The sequence below is a fragment of the Carettochelys insculpta genome, chromosome 4, assembly GCF_033958435.1.
Source record: "Carettochelys insculpta isolate YL-2023 chromosome 4, ASM3395843v1, whole genome shotgun sequence".
Classification (NCBI taxonomy): domain Eukaryota; kingdom Metazoa; phylum Chordata; order Testudines; family Carettochelyidae; genus Carettochelys; species Carettochelys insculpta.
Genome location: NC_134140.1, coordinates 24,886,415 through 24,904,247, shown reverse-complemented (window position 1 = coordinate 24,904,247; position 17,833 = coordinate 24,886,415). Strand labels below are relative to the sequence as shown.

At 40.9% G+C, this 17,833-nt stretch overlaps 1 protein-coding gene across 1 annotated transcript in view; it reads right to left on the bottom strand.

Annotated features, from left to right (window-relative positions):
• The window catches only part of JAKMIP1 (janus kinase and microtubule interacting protein 1), a 165,222-nt gene that overhangs the window by 107,097 nt on the left and 40,292 nt on the right, over window positions 1-17,833 (bottom strand). The window contains exon 3 of the mRNA XM_074991717.1: window positions 10,960-11,454. Within this exon, the coding sequence (XP_074847818.1) occupies window positions 10,960-11,454 (495 nt within the window). The remainder of the gene's footprint in view (window positions 1-10,959; window positions 11,455-17,833) is intronic.

Sequence of the window (17,833 nt, the reverse complement as noted above, 5' to 3'; positions counted from 1 at the left end):
TCATAATGAATTAATCTATTTGGCTACTTTGTTAGGCACTATGTTAATTAAATGACACAAGAATTCTGACCAAGTGTCTGATTCTAATCTCACTTATACCTACCTTCCATGAATGTAACACTATTGGCTTTAGTAGACCTACTCCTGATTTTTGCTGGTGCAAATAAGAAAGTGTCATCCTTCCTTCCTTTCTCCCCCGAAGACAAAAAATCAGCATGCTTGAACATTTGAACTACAGTCTGTGGTTCCATTAGAGGAACATTCATTCACCCTAAGGGATTTTGAATTTGGTAGCACAACATGACCAACATGATTCTTTCCAAAATGCACAGTTAGGTTTGGAGCTCAAAAAGACACTTTTTTAGTTTGGCAGATCCAGGATGATGCCTGTAACTAAGCTACATAACATATGCACTCACTGTTGTTCACCTTCTAATGGCATTTGAAGACTTTAGACTATTCTAATATTTCTGTATACAGGGAGAGCTCATTATAAGTTGCCTTGCTATAAGTTGTTTCACATATACGTCATTAATTAATTCAGCAAAGTAAATTCATTGTATGTTGCACTGATCTGCACTTATGTTGTTTGGGGGTTGAGGGATCAAAAGCCAGGAACATAGCTGAGTTGTATGATGGCCAGGTGGCAGGCACTGTAGTGCAGGGGGCCCTGGAAGCTAGTGCCGAAGTCATGGGGGATCGGCAGGGAGCTGTGGAAAGCTGGAGGTGGGACGGGGAGGTCAGTGGAGAGTGGCAGGGAGCTGTGGGAAGCTGGGGGGGACTGACAGGAAGCTGCAAGGAGCTTGGGGTGCAGTGGGGCAGTTGTGGGGATCCAGTGGGGGTCTGATGGGGGAGCTGCAGGGAGCTGGAGGGGGGCCAATAGGGGAGCTGCAGGGAGCAGGCGGGGGAATGATAGGGAGCTGGGAGGAGCCGGGGGGGACTGGCAGGGAGCCAGGGGTGACCATCAGGGAGCTTGAGGGAGCTGTAGGGGACTGGCAGGGAGCCATGGGGAACTGGCATGGAGCTGCAGAGGGGCGAGCAGGGAAGCTAAGGGATTGGGGATGGGGACCTGCAGGGAAGTGCGGGAAGTCAGTGGGGGCCCTGGAAAGCCAGGGGAGACCACCGGGGAGCTTCAGGAAGCTGGGAGAGACTGACAGGGAGACATGGGAAGCTGGGAGGGACCGGCAGGGAGACATGGGAAGCTGGGGGGAGTTTCAGGGAGCCTGGGGGAATCAGTGGGGAATCGCGGGAAGCCAGGACAGTGGGAAGCCAGGACAGCAGCTGTTGACAGCTGCAGGTTCTCTGGATCTGTGGCTGGCAGGGCTCCATGGTGGATGGTGGCAGCTAGGACCTAGGAACAGCCAGAAGCTGGGACCTGGCTGTCAGCACATGGGATCAATCAGGAGCCAGCTGCGGGAGCTGAGGGAAGGTGACTTTTCCTCGTTTGGAAAATTCTCTTATCCAGCTCAGGTCAGGTCCCAAGGGTGCCAGATAAGAGAGGTACAACCTTTACAGGTACTGTATGGAGTGCGACCAGGTGGCAGAGGAGGCAGCCACATTGTCCAGCAAAGGCAGCTGGAGGCAGGAAGAGGCAGCGAGTGAGGCTAAAGGGAGGACTGGACCTCAAACTAATTACATGATTCCTTATGGATATTAATTCACCTTTATAAGTCGTTTCACTATAAACTGCATTATTTAGGAACGTAACCCGGACTCACAACTAGAATACCCCCCGCACCTCATACATACCAGTCAACAGTGAACTTGCATACAGCAGATATAGGCAGGGAAGGGCTGGAGTTTCATGGGATTCAAATTGATTTAAAATTACTCACTTTGAGTGTAACTATGCTATATTATGCAGCCTGATTCTCGAAGCAGTTTTATGGGGGAAAGACTGATCATCCACCAGGCGCTGCTGGAGTATAGCAGTGCAACACCACAGCATAGGGCACTCCATTATTTAGAGTAAATCCTAGTTAAAATTACAGTTTTCTAGAATATTGTTTCTTATTCACATTTAAAGGATGTTTTTTGCATTGCCAAATGGTTGGTTGTTAAATAGAGAAATTACCTTTGTCATTTTGGTGAAGAGATGACTTTAGCAATCTGTGGCAACATCAAAACTGGCTGTCTAAGAACATTTATTTTCACCCATCAACTGGGAGAAACAGGCAGAAATAAATGTTTTGACAATATTCATCTTTCAAACAATCATGCTCAAGATCTCCTTTGGCAAATCTCTTATACTTGCATGGCCAGCAATAAGATTAAGAAAGAGACTTTCTGAGATGAGCTTTGGCCTCTCATAAAGTTGATAGACAAAATTATCAGGGAATTGGTTTTCAAAATGGAAAAAGCCACCTTCTGCACTGCCAAGTATAGGATTTTCCTCTCTACTCATCTATCTCAAAGCAATCTCTAAGTCAACTGTAGCACAAACTATATAGTGCCTTTCCCAGAAGCCAAATGATTCTCTAAGTTACATCCTTGAGATTAAACATAAGGATGCCCTGACAGTGAGACAAATCAGTAGCTGGATCAGACTACCAAAGGAGGGAAGTATATATCAGCTAAAAGGAGAAATGAATTAATAAACAACAATTTCCCTTACGTTGCAAGGGAACAGATTACAGGATCTAAATGAAAACAAAAAAGCAGTCAAGTAGCACTTTAAAGACTCACAAAATAATTTATTAGGTGAGCTTTCATGGACAGACCCACTTCTTCAGACCATAGCCATACCAGCACAGACTCAATATTCAAGGCACAGAGAACCAAAAGCAGTGATCAAGGTTGACAAATCAGAAAAAAATGATCAAGGTGAGCAAATCAGAGAGCAGAGGGGCGGGGGGGTCAAGAATTAGGTTAAACCAAGTACGCAAAAGAGCCCCTATAATGTCCCAGAAAATTTGTATCCCGGTTGAAACTACATGTTAATGTGTCGAATTTGAATATGAAAGAGAGTTCAGCAGTTTCTCTTTCCATCACTGGACCTAACCAGGTTATTCACAGAATCACAGGCACATTCTCATGTTCCTCAACTAACATCATATATGCCATCATGTGCCAACAATGCCCAGATGCTTTGTACATTGGACAGACTTCAAACTCTCTTAGACAAAGAGTTAATGGGCACAAAACAGACATCAAAACATTTCTGATCCACAAACCAGTTAGTGTATATTTTAATGGAGTCGGCCATTCCGTTAGTGACTTAAGAGTTTGCATCTTATTGAAGAAGAATTTTCAGTCTGCTTTGGAAAGAGAAACTGCTGAACTCTCTTTCATATTCAAATTTGACACATTAACACATGGTTTGAACCAGGATGCAAATTTTCTGGGAGATTATAGGGGCTCTTTTGCATACTCAGCTTAATCTAATTCTTGACATGCCCCCCTCCGCCCCTCTACTCACTGATTTGCTCACCTTGATAATTTTTTTCTGATTTGTCAACCGTGATCACTGTTTTTGGTTCTCTGTGCCTTGAATATCGAGTCTGTTCTGGGATGGCTATGGTCTGAAGAAGTGGGTCTAGCCCATGAAAGCTCATCACCTAATGCGTTATTTTGTTAGTCTTTAAAGTGCTACTTGACTGCTTTTTTGTCTTGATAGCATATAACTAGCATGGCTCCCTCTCTCTTACTAGGATCTAAATGGTCTCGCTCAGCTCTGTCATCTATAATTCTATGACTATTAGACTTGGTCTACACTAAGTAGATCAGTCAATTGCAGATACGCAATTCTAGCTACAGCAACTGCGTACCTAGAACTGACTTATCTGAAATCGACTTACCTGGCCATCTACACAGAGGGAGGCCGACAGGAGAAACTCTCCTGTTGACCTCCCTTACTCCTCATGATATCATGGAGTACAGGGGTTGACTGCTGACCTCAGATAGTTTGATTTTGCACATCTCTATTAGGAGTGCAAAAATACAACTCCAGAAGATCGACCCAGTCAGGGTCAATCTTCCCCTCAATGTAGACATATCCTTAGATGTGAACACAGAATATGGAGTGAGGAAGTAAACCATGCATTGACTATGGAAATCTATCTCTGCGTAGATATATTAACTAATTTGTATTTAAAGCATATTTCTTGCTAATTCAGTAAGAGCATCTCATGTCAACATTCAGGAACAGGAAAAATGGACAGAGTTACATTTTTAGAAGTGTCCCAAAGTCCCTTTGGGACATGAAGGCCAAGTCACTTGAGTGCTTTAATTTTTTCTACCAGGTTTTTAAACAAAATATCCTCATGCCCTCATCTTTATAAACATGGGCTAAAAGCTATTAGGCTTTTAGAGTGTACACGCTGAGATGTTTAGTAAGAAATGTCTGTACGAGCAGGTTATTCCATGAGTGTTCAAACAAGAATTCTTGCATATTTCTCTGAAGCAACTGGTACTGGCAACTGTCAGAAACAGCATACAGACTAAAAGATGGACCACTGCTCCAATATATTATGGCAGGTCTTATGTTCACTAACACAGATATTCAAAGTTTAAAAAAAAATTGTCGATCATTGCTGGGAAAAATGAAATGGAGTATGAAGAACAATTGAAACAGAGTTTTTTTATCTAAATTCCCTGGCTTAATATACCTCATTCTAGTGATATTTTTAGTAAGAAAAAATATATAAAGAATAGAGTACTTTGTAAAGAGATATGAAAGATGAGCCACATTTCAGCCCTACCAGCCTTGATAATGTTATGTGTGAAAGCTAAAAATAAACAAGGGATGCTTAGGCTTGCAACTGTATCTGCTGGGTTCATGGTAAGGAATGCCATGGTGGAATGTTTTATTCATCAGCTTCTAAACTGAAGGACAAAAATCTACACCATGTTTAGACAAGTATAAGTGAAACAATGAAATGCTGAATGAGGAAGTGAGGTCTTTACTGAAGGTTAGTTTATCCTTGGAATGTAACTGTGAGAAGGTCTCCGGAACAGATGGCAAGATCCACAGCAGAAGGCTACCACTTGACGTGAGTAGCTGTGTATAACAGTGACACATTCACGTTTAATGGATGGACTGTAAGCTGTACTCCAGAGACTCCTTTCTTCTCAGCTCTGCCTGACTTCATAAATTGGGGTTGGTCCCAGGCCTCCCTCAAACCCCTTTGTGCTCCTCCTGCACAGAAACAAGGTACAATTGTCGCCCTTGCAAAGAGAGGCAACAAGAATCATGAGTGTAGCACCATTGCTCTCAGGAGCGGAGAAAGCCAAGAGGCTCCCCATCCCTGCTCTTCAAAGGCAGTGGTGCACCCTGCACATAGGATGCATATTCATAGCGCAACTTGTCCAAAGACTGTGCAGAGAGTGATGACCCCTTGTGCTCCTGAACAGAGACAAAGTGCCTCTATGATCCTCCTACAGAGACAAGGAGCTTCTATACCATTCTCAGTGTGGTCTGTTCTTTAAAGGTGCAATTTAACAGGAGTAACGTCAACAAGTTCGGCTCCCTTATATTAGGAACCTGGGGAGCAAATATTTTCTTAAAAGCTGATTAGGATGAAACACAATATTTGTTTTTATTGGAAAGTTAATCCTTTGCTAGCAATGTCTCGGTGTTGTTTTATTGTAAAATAAAAGTTAGTTGCCTGAGAGCAAGGAAGGTGAAAAGATTTCTCTGAGCATTTTGAATAAATCTGTGAGAGTTTTACCCCTTAAAGAAACCAAAGAGAAACAAACGTTTCTAAACTGATTCTGATTTGTTCAACAGATGAGCACATCAGTATTCGCCGTTGTTAGAGACAAGTGTGGTAGTCTCTGACAGAGCTGTGTGAGAGACAGCTATTCCATTTCAGGAAGGATTTTGAGATTTTGAAATGTAGCTTCATTACGTAGCAGAATGAAAGTCAAAAATAGTGAAATTTGCTCCACAGGAAACTTTCAACTTTGTATTTGTTTCTTTCAAGTAATCGAAAAGTTTTATTTGTATAAAATCAAAAAGTTTCTTTTCAACATATGCTCTTTTATACGGATGAGTCTGTATTCTGCTATACAATGCAATACAAATTAAAACCAGCAAAACGTCATTTCAAAACACAAATCTCCATTTTGTTATTTGGACAAATGTCAAAAGAGGATGGATCACTTGGTGATTACCTGTTCTGTTCGTTCCCTCTAGGGCACCTGTCATTAGTCACCGTCAGACGACAAGCTACTAGGCTAGATGGACCTTTGGTCTGACCCAGTATGGCCATTCTTATGACACTGCAACGTTGTTGGAATTTTTTTCCTCCTGTTTCATTAGAAGGGATTTCAAAAACATCTACACTTGCAAATCATTTAGATTTTGACCACCTACATATTCTGATGCAATATTGGTCTGTAAAAGTTTCTCGGGGCAGCTCTTTTTCCAATTCATATAATTAGATCTTTTAGACTTGGAAGTCACAAGGATATTTAATAATTCTCCGTCTAGTTTCACAGGCACATAGTTAATCACTGTTTCTCCTGAAAAAAAAAATCTCTTTCTGCTCTAATTCATTTAACATGAGCAAGAATTTTTTTCCTCTTTCAAGGATGAAGTCAAAATAATATCAAAATATACTTAACCAATTTTGTGAGATAACAATGTTTGATTATACAGTAGCAAACAATACTAATTAATTTTATATTAAATACTCCAATCTTTGTTAATATGGGGTTGATTGTGTATCATTGATTTAACGCCTGGAAAAATCAGGCCTTGTGGACCCAATTTTTACTCTTTCAAAGAGTCTTTCCATTTACTTTAATCAGAGCTATTTTGGAGACTTGATAATCAGTAATACTATACACACATACTACTCATCAATTTTGACCAGAGTTTTGCATGTGAAAAGATTGTAACTGTGATTTTGTAAGGGGTTTTCTATTAAAGGAATTACAATACCTATCAAAAACAAACTTATGTCTAGTTATCTTCAGCACAGAACAGAAAAAGTGAATATTCATTCACTCAGAGGCAAAAAAGTGAACTATGTAGCCAACCTGTCCCAAAGTTTATGCATATTAGTGCCTACAGTACATATGACAAATACTCAAATTTCCTTTTACTAAAATAATACAGCAAAGGAACAGAGTGCAAAATGAATGACAAGATCAATTTAATATATTTGTAATAGCTATCCTTTGTAGTATTTTCACAGGAAGCAGCAAGAAGCAGCCCTATGTATTTTAGCACATGAACCATATAGGAGTTTCCTCTATCTAATAAGAGCCCTGCTGGTAGCTGTAGTCCTGCAGTCACAGAATGAATGAAATTTTATTTGTTCTTTCCAGCTAAAACAGTACTTTAATAGTAAACTTGCACTTTTATGCAGTCAAAGAAAAACAGTGTGGAGTGTATTACAAAACTCAGCAAGTGTCTGGCTGTAGTGGCTTAAAACATGCTAGGGCAAAATTGATATCTCACTATAAATGCTATAGCAACTAACTTTAAAATTCTGTATGCCAATCAAATGTAAGTCTTAGTTGACACTCAAGTAAGAGCATCAAAATATGTGTTACAAAAATCAATAACTGCAGTTAATTTTCTTAGTCCTATCCATGCCATCTCCTTGTATTTCTCTCTACTAGGACAATGAAACCTGCCCCCCACCCCCAATTTCATCTCTCCTGTTTGTTTCTGAGAAATTTAATTTTCAGGTTCTCATACTGTACCTAAGATGAACTGTGCTGCATTTGGATTCCACATGTTGCAAGAGAATGTTTGCATTTTAAAAACAGTTTCTACAGGAATATTAAAAGTTAAAACATTTCTGTGGCTCCTCTGTAGAATCTGTTTTATGAACACTGCCATATGAACAAAACATTTATACTGAATTTGTTTTAAATGTTATTTTATGACTGTGCTTTTTTTAAGAGGTCTAAAGAAGTCTACAGAAGCATGGCTTATGGACAGAACTTACTTTTCATAGTTTCTGTGCATATATGAAAACTCCTTATGCAGTTTCTGAAGCTCATTTTCAACAGCTTGCAAGGTTTGCAGCTTTAGTAAAAAATGAATATGACTTTATTTAGTTGTACCTACAGTCTGTTTTCAGATAATAGCCAACACGATCGACAGATAGTGGGTGGATAATGTCTTATCTTCTTTCATATTAGTTTTCCAGGTTACAAGCAAGGGAGACCAAATGCTTGGACTAAAATTACTTGAGGGTGCCAAAAATCAATCTGAAAATTGGAAGTGAGCCTCAGCTACAACTAGGGAGAGCCTAGCTTTTTAACATATGTGAAAAACCCTCATCAAGATGAAGTGTATATTTGTTTAGATCTAGTCACTATTACATTTAAATAACTGTAAGTTGGACAGATTTTAAATCCGGAATTTGATACTTTTCTTTCAAGCCAGTCCTGGCCAGAAGGCAGGGGGTAAGCCTTTTTAGAGTGCTATCATCCCCTATATTCTTACTATACAGCAAGACAGGAAAGCAGATTGCAAAACTGAATCTTATTTTCAGACTTGTGCTGACAATTGTTGCACAGAAAAAGGGAAATAAATACCAAAACCCCCCACCACACACACCCAAATCAAACTGATGACTTTAATTGAAAAGGCAGGCAAACGTCCTTTTCTGCCAAGTGGAAGAAAGGAAATGTACTTGTGGTCTCTCCAAAGCTACAATAAATTATTATAACCAACAGAGAAATGCTTCACCACCAACCATGAACTGCTATTTAAACTAAAAACTGAAGCTAGACTATGGAACGAACCCTGTTCAGAGCATTTACCTAATTTCACATCTTGTTGAAATTCTGCCAAGCACTTAAAGAAGGTCAATGTTCTGGCTTGTTTGTATACTTCAGTAGAGCTTGTCCAACTGATTTTGTGGTAGTAAAAATTCCAGCATAACTGTAATTTAATAACTATATGTTTTCAGTTGTTGGCAACCAGAACAAATTGGACTAACTGTTCTGTTTGCAGAACTTTAACTATGAGTAGGCTGGAATGGTATCTCCTGCTTTTCATCCAGTGAAAGCAAAAGGGTTCTATCAGTTGTGGGTGGAGCTTATTTTGGTGAGATTACATATGACCAAGTGACACATATGCGCAATGTTGCAGTGTTTTGTAATTTCTACAGTCACTGTCAGATTATCATTGTTCAGGCAATCCTCCAGAAGCACAGACTCTGGTTCTGGTCTATTACTGTTCTGCCTCTTTACACTTGCTCTTCAAATGGTGAAAAAGGACACTGCCAAGGATGCTAGATGTAAAATTGAGTCCGTTTATTCTGAGGGAGTATGCGTGTGCAGGTATCTGCAGTGTCCTCTCTCCCCAGCACTATTTATTTGCTTTCTTCTAAGCAAAGACATAGAAATCAACATGATCCATGGGTTCTCATGGAGACACTGTGTACTCAGAGTTACATGTTCTATGCCATGTGATCACTTAGAATCATTTAGACCTCAACTCCTGTACTTTGTAGCTGTCTTTGAGATTTTTAAGAACATATAATGGAGTATGAAAGGGAAATTATGCTCACTAAAGTCTCAGCGCTGCCACCACTCTTAGTAAGCTGTGTTGCCCATAGCCTATCAGTAACCAATTTACTTAAGGGACAAAGTAAGAGCAGTGGAAGCTTTCACTGCCTTAGACTGTAATTACTGCCATAAAATCTTATTTGTCTGTAGCTTGTCATTGCCATCATTTATACGAAAGAGTAGGAGAAAGCATGTGCATGTGTGCATAGAATGACTAACCTGTTCTTATTTTGTACTTCACTCAAATTCAAGACACAACATGAAACAAAGAATCTCCTTAACATTAAAGGAAAGACTACTCCTCTTATAATTCATCTTCTTTATTATTTGAAGCCCTATTAGCATACTAAAAGTTTATGTTAGTAAGCAAATCTCAAAACTCCATGCATGGAAATAATCATGATGCCAAAAATCATATTTCATTATACATTGTTTCAGGTCTATCATTGTGCAGTAATTTCCCAAACACTGCAGTATCACTGGTGTAAAGTGTAGCATTTTGGATCAGTACTGTTGGAATCATCACTTTTGCTTTGTGCTTAAGGGGAGAGCTGCTGTCTATGGTGAACTTCTACCCTGGCCCCAAACTAACATCCTTGCCCTTTAAAGGAGTGTTGAACAAATGACAAGGTCAAACAACTCTTTGAGAGCAAGTGATACAGACAATACTTTGGAAGCAGAAGGGACTCCTCTCGTTGGTCTTCCACAGTGGTTCGCACAAGGAGACACACTGCTGCAGCAGATACAGTATACAGGGTGAACCTCTCTCTTCCAGCACCCTTGGGACCTGACCAGTGCTGGACAAGAGAATTTGCTGGACCATGGGAAATGAATATTGTCTAGCACATTACCAATACTTCCACTGCTTACTGGGCTCTTAGAGTGACATTTAGGGGTAAATTAGAGCTAAATAATAACACAGAACACTGAGAGCCAGGACTGATGGCTGTAAACAAACTTTATGGGACCATGGGAAAATTGGCCACATCTACGACAAGTAACTAAAATGATGCCGGATTACAGATGTTGCCAGACAAGAGAGTTCCAGTATAGAGAGGTTCAACCTGTATTTGAAATAGCTAGAATGCCCTTCATGGAGAGTGAACCTTTGTTCTGCAGAGTTAGCACATCATGAATCCTTCTCTAGAGGCGGCCTTGGAAGGAAAGGCATTTCAGGCAAAGAGGGAGAGAAAGCTACGGAATAACTTACTGGATCCTTTGAGCAGAAAACCCCCTACAGCAGATTGGTACTGACACTCCCTTTATGTACTGCTGTGGACTGGATTCTAATTAGTGGATTGGGGTGGGGCCAATAATCCTCTGTGCCACAGGAAAAGTATGAATTGGGAGGTTTATTATCCAAACAACAAATGGTTAAATAAACCACTTCAAAACAGGACTCTCACATATTTCATGGGCGGCACAACAATGTTCTACCAGCCCCTGTAAACTCAAATACATTTACTGTTTAATGAAACTTACCAGTCTACGAATATCCCTCTCACATTCACGCTTTATCCGATTAACCTCATCTTGATGGGACTGATAAGCTGTACGCAGGTCGGCAGCCTTCATTTTATCTGCCTGCATAATGTTGTTCAAAGCTTCTTCAAGCTGCTTTTTACCAGACTTCAGCTCTAGTATCTCCTGCTGCATCTTTATACGTTCACAATCAAATGCTTTCCGAGCTTCTTCCCTGGCTTCATTTAACAATGCGATTTTCACTTTGTCAGCTGCCCCATCCCGCAGTACGTTCACTGTAGACTGTAGGCGCTGAATTTCACCGTCTTTTATTTTTATCATACGAGCTACTTCCTGTTCATGCTGCCGGATAAGCAGTTCCCTGACAGCCTGGAGTTCCTTCATTTTCTCCTCATGGAGTTTAGCCTTAAGTTCCGAGATGTAGGCAGTGTGCTTGTGCTGCTCCTGCTCTCTTTCTTGCTTGACTTCCTGGATTCTCTCTCTCAGTTTACCCACCTGGAACGGAACAATAAATAAAACTTCATTTACCATAACTGCTCATGATGCTGACTCTCCAAACATGTCATCATGGGTGCCCCAAAAAGGAATAAAACTAGATTCCCCCGAGAATCTTAGACTTAGGAAAAGTTTGCATCTGGATTCAAACATCATAGCTTTGGCCTTTCTCTAGGCAAAATTAACATATTTTCTTATACCCTTAGGAAACTGGAATATTTTCTCTTACTCTATAAAATAGGCTGGAGAATTTCCAGGTTTTTTTAGTAATCCATTAGAGGGCCTTCTACTGGCTCAGAGTTTCATATAGCTCAGGAGAAGTGAATCCTGTTTTCTCCTGACTCCCTCCACCAAAATCTGCCATAACTTGTTTTCCTGACCCATAATCGTAAACTGCCAGTTCTTGACTTCTCCTTTGGGATGGGAATAAGTTTAGGGAGATGGGTCAGACAGAGGGTATTGCTGGAATTATTGAGAATTAGGAAGCCTCTTTGGCTACATCTACACTAGACAGTTTTGTTGACAAAACTCAAAGTGTCCACAGTAAAAATGACTTCTGTCCACATACTGATGACAGAACTTGGCACTTTCATTGACAGCCTTCTGCCTCTCCCCCATGGAGCAAAATGCCTTTCTCAACAGAATCTGTCGACAAAAAGGCTGTGTGGACACTCTGGGGGGTCTTCTGTTGACAGACAGGGCTTCCAGATCACTGGGCAGTCCTGTCGGCTATGCTTCCCGTTGGCTGTTCTGTTGAAAGAGTAGCTGGGCAGTCTGGCCACTTTTGTCCGGGGCCGCAATCTGTCAACAGAAATTTTGTCAGAAGATCTCTTCTGACAGCAACTTCTGTCAACACATCACTCTAGTGCAGAGTAGACTTTGTATGTAGGGTTGGAGGGGAGATGTGAGAAAAAATTCTAGTGCTCTGACAGACTGGTGGGTAACTTGTTTGCTTCTTCTGTGGTATTCATATTGTTTCAGAATACCAAAAGCATTAAACTAATTTATCCTCAGAGTGCTTATTCTGTGGAGAATTGTGATGCTTGTTTTATAGATGGGAAGCTGAGAGGCAGAGAGATTAAATGACTTGCCTAAATTTACACAGGAAGCCTGTGACAGAGCAGAGGCTGAACCCAGAACTCCTGAGTCTTGGTCCACTGCTTTAATTACAAAGCCGCCATTCCTCACGTTACTGCTAAGAATCTCTCCTTCAGGGGATGAAGAAGGGAGCAACAACTAGGCAGGAAAAAAGGCTTCCTATCAATAGGGTGAGAGTGAAGAAGTAAAAGCTGGAGACTAGGGCTTAACATTCTCATGTACAGGTTTGTATCTCCCTGGTCTGGCATGGTTGGGAACTGATAGGTCCTGATCAAGAGAATTTGCTGGATCAGGGGAGGTCCAGGGCTACTATCCCAAGGAGCCCCAACCTCCCCAGGACTCCGGTTCCCACCTAGGCTCTTCTGGGGCTGCCACAGGCCTACCGTCCTGGCCCCTCACTGCCTTGGGACAGGCAAGGGCTCCAATCCTGGCCCCACACTGCCACAGGGCAGGCAAGGGCTCTGATCCCCAGTCCCATCCAGGCTGTCATCCAACACTCTATTACCAACCCCACGGACCTGCGGATGGCGATCTGGCCCTAGCCTCGGGACTGTCTGGTCCTGGAATATCTGTGGTCCTGATTTTCAGAGGCCTGTTACTGAGAGCTTTGTGACTATCAGGAACCTTCCTGGTGTTTAAGATTGCACACCTCAAAATTGAGGCATCAAAAATCACTGGCCACTATTTAAAATGTAGGCTAAGGTATATAAGGGTTAAACATAGTGTTATAACCTATTATATCAAAGCATACTGTGATGAGACCACACTATAATGACACTCATCAAGTTGCGTGAACAGTGATGCTCTTACCATGTGAAATTATATACTAATCCAGAAGAAGCGTTCAGAGGTAAGTTTGCTTCCCCTAGAGAAATGTATTTGGTACAGTGTAATAAATTCTACTACAACCACTGTTAGCAACACGTCTGGCATCTCCATCATAATTACTGCCAAAACATAGAAATGGCATAAGATTGTGTAATCTAATGCAAAGTCACAGAGATGCAGAGAATTCAAGGCCCTGTGCTCTTGAATCATACCAAAAACATGCAAACCTGTTTGTGTCAGAATGAGGTTACTGCACAGCAAGGGAAAGAAAAACTACAATGCTGAAAGAGAGTACAAACACTATGAATAGAATAAATACTGATCATGACTGCAGTACCCAAAGCTAGGCATTTAATGGCATTTTAAACCATGAAGATTAGCACAGAATTTTAGTGAACAAACGCTATCTTACACTAAGAATCTGCAAAGAGATGCAGAGCAAAGAATATTTGCCTACAGCAGGGGTCTGCAACCAAAATAATGAGAAGAACCATTTCTTTTTTTCAAATTCAGTTACAAAATTCAGTACTTCAGTGCCATGTGAATACATGGCAGTCCTTAATAAATAATGTCAAACCATGCTTTACATCACAGCACACACAAAATGATTTGTACCAGTTACAAAGTTGTTACCTCCATCTCCAGGCTTCACCCAGCTCAGCCCCCAAATCCAAAACCCCATCTCCAAACTTTATGCCCCATCCTGCAAACCCACCCCTCTCCCATCCCCAAGCTTAACCCCTCTCAGCCCCAAACCTGGATGAACCTGTCTCAGTCAAAGAACTCTTCCAGTTACATGCAGGCTGCCACTGCTCCTCTGCAGCTGCCGCCTCCCCTCTACCTCACACTGCTCCTTCTCCGGCACCTCCTTCCCAGCAGGGCTGCATGGCTCCAGCCAGGGCAGACTCAGCCACCCCTCCCCACCAGCTCTCCTGCTCAGTTTCCCCCACCTGCAGCACAGGCGGCTCCCTGCCCTGCAGAGCTGAAATAATGGGATTAAATTGAATTGGTTCAATGGCTGGATCCCTCCCACCGGCCATTAACCCAATTAAATTTAGTTCCCTTATTTCAGCTTTGGCAGTGCAGGGAGCTGCAAAAGGAGTCAGCTGCAGCAGCAGCCAGAGCTGCAAATGATTCCTTAAAGAGCCACATGTGGCTCCAGAGATGCACATTGATGACTCCTGGCCTAGAGTAACATATCTCATTAATAGAAATAGATCATATAACTTGGTTTACCCCAGTTACATTTAATCCACCAGTAACCGTATCTCCTGAAGATGAAAGGGACGTGGTGACAATACTTATTTCTAAAACTTGAACCATCACGTTCAGTCTTAAAAACTTCAGTGCTTCTGTGAGGCCATGTAATTCTGCACGTGGGCTTAAAGTCAACCCTAGACTTAAGACTGAATATTTATTTACCTACCCACTAATCTAAAAGGTGAAATGTGGAAATAGAGAGTGATTGAGGCATCCATACCTGATTAATGGGACAAATACCTCTCTTTTAAATACATCACAGCTATTTTTTTAGGAATGGGAAAAAAAAAAGAAACTTGCTGGAATCATGGAATCTTTTTAAAATGAAACAAAGAAAACCAACACTCTCCAAATGGGAGTCATAAATCAGTTACAACAATTTATCAAGGCATACATTACCTAAAAATATTCTTATTCTACATATATGACAGGCAAAGAGTCGTTTTTTGATTTTTTTTTTTTTACTCTAAAGTAGCTGTGGGTGTGGTGAATTTCAAAAGAATTTACTAACAACTGAATTAGTCTTTAAAAACATGTTTCCAAACAACATTTTACCCTCAAATGACTGAGCACACAGGAAACCACCAAAATAAGTATGGAGGGCTGAAGGTTCTTAGGAGCCTACATACCATTTTCCAAAATGCCTTTCGGATTTAATCACCTAAGTCTCATGAGAATTTTGTTTGTTTGCTTGTTCTTTTTAATTCAGGAGCGTTCCATGTACGCATGGACCATATCCTATACAGGCCATCTGCTATAAAAGCTGACAGATCTGTCAGGAGATCAAGGTGAACAAGGTGTTTTCACCCTGGGCACCACTGAGTTGAACACCTAGCCCACTGGCCTTTGTAAATTAACCCTCCAGCCCAAGGGCAGGCAACATACAGCCTGTTGGGTGGACTGCATCCAGCACAACAAGTGTTTTAATTCAGCCTCCAATTGGCTCCTACATCTGCGGGAGTGGAGGTGAAAAGCTTCAGGTGATGCTCCATACCCAGTAAAATTTCTCAGCTTCTCCTGGCTAAAAACTGGCCAATGGGAGCTGAGAGATTTTGCTTTCTAAAATCTAGGATTGGGCCACAATCAAGAATAACTGCACACCCTCGCTTCAGCCTATGCATGTAGATACAACAACAACGCCAAAGCAATAGCTGGCTCGTCAGGAAAAGAATATCAAAGGTCATTCTTCCTTTCCAGTTTTATTCATTCCTATGTTAATCAGTATATATTTAGGTTTGGACAACATCTGAAAGACAAACGCTTTCTTTAACCTATGTACTAAACACTTTAAAAAATATGTGATTCACAGTTACTTTCCCTTTTACAAGCAATTTGCATATGCAAAAGACAAAACAATGACTATAGGCCTTGGGGTCTGTGAGTTAAAAGTAAGTTTTCATGATAACCATAGCTGCTGTAAGAACCAGATTTATCAGGCACATAAATTATATATGTTGTTTTATCCTCTGCAAAAGTAATTAAAATCCTCACCATCACTGCGTGGCTATATTTTCTCTCATTTTAACTTAATTTTTAAAAAAATGCTTCATTCTTACCATAAGGATCCTATGCCACATATTCTCAGACACTTAAGTTTCCTGTCACAAGCTGTTGTCACTTAGGATGGCTAGGAGCCAAGGATGTTTCATCCATTTTAGGTCATTTTTAAATTTAGTGCAATAGTTTCCTCCCAAAACTAAAATCTTCAATCTCTGTGTTTTATATCACAAAATATATACATTGGTTCCACTTGTTTTCCACCAGCACACTAAAGGCCTGACACAATGCTCATTGAAATCAACGGGAGTCCTTCCACTGACTTTAGCAGAAATTGGCTCAGGCACTAAATGTGAATCACCCAAACAATAGCAGCAGTAGCAGCAAGTCATCCTGGTTAAATGCAATTACCTCAGGGGACCTTTTTGGACTACCAACCTATAATTCAATTAGTAGTTATGTCATGTTCACAGCCTACAGAGAAGTAAAATAAAAATGTAACATTCTCCAGAAGGTTGCAACATACCACTACTTTAGTGCTTAAAAATCCAGAACTTTACTACATAAGAATCTAAGAATTTAAGGTGATAGTTTTAATATGCTGCAGTTTCATACACCATAGATGAACATGGACTTTGGAAGCAATACTTTCCTCTAACAACAGGGCTTGCATAGAGCAGTAAACACACTGACTTTGTACTCACCACACATAACAACTTCATCATTAATGTTTACAGCAATTTAGAGGCTATGCTTCACACCATGCATTTCCAAACTAGACTAATGAACATTAGGTTACACGACAACCTACACACCATAACTAAAATCAGACACTGTGAAGAAAAGCTTTTACCTTTCCATAATTATTGTAGAAGCAACGTTAGCCAAATTATACTAAAGAAAGTGACAGCTTGAAAAAACGAATAAAATATTTATCATGGAATAGTGTAAGTTCACCCATTTTAATCGCCTAGTCGTATTTTCAGATACAAATGGACTGCAATTCGAGAACTTATGCTTAAAACTCAGAAACATCCACCTTCCTTGCAGGTGAGGGACAAAACTTATCTCCATGTTATGCTCATATTGATATAGCTACCCCCCGTAATTTCTGGCAACTGTGAAATTTTAAATCAGAAAGAATTGAGAAAAAGGCTTAATGCCCATATTTATGTGGAATTAGGAAAACATAAGTAATAAAAATAGAAAAAAATACTTAAAATGATCAGTCTTACCCTAATCTACCCTACAGAATTGGATCAACGTAAGGCAGTTTATGTTGACTTTATTATTTCAATGTGCAGACTACAGCCTTTTCCCACCAATATCAGGGCCGTACAACACTGACATAATTACTCTACTTCTCTGAGAGGGATACCACTTCTGTTGTAATGAGGGCAACAGAGTTGACCATCTGGACACTACAATACTTACATCACATGGTGACTGTCTTGTCAATTTTACGGCTCCATCTTAGAACCTGACTGCTGGGTCTCCCCCAGAGCTGCTGCCCAGAGGCTTTCAGCTCAGGGACCTGAGAAGCTCAGATGGCTGCTCCCTGCTTCCAGCCTAGAGTCAGGGGAGATCCACAGAATTTAAAGTACTGGTTCTCAGTTTTAGTCCTCTCCTGCCCCACTGCCTCTCTTCAGTGGATGGAAGTGCTCTAGGGGAGGATGTGCACAACATAGAGAAGGGA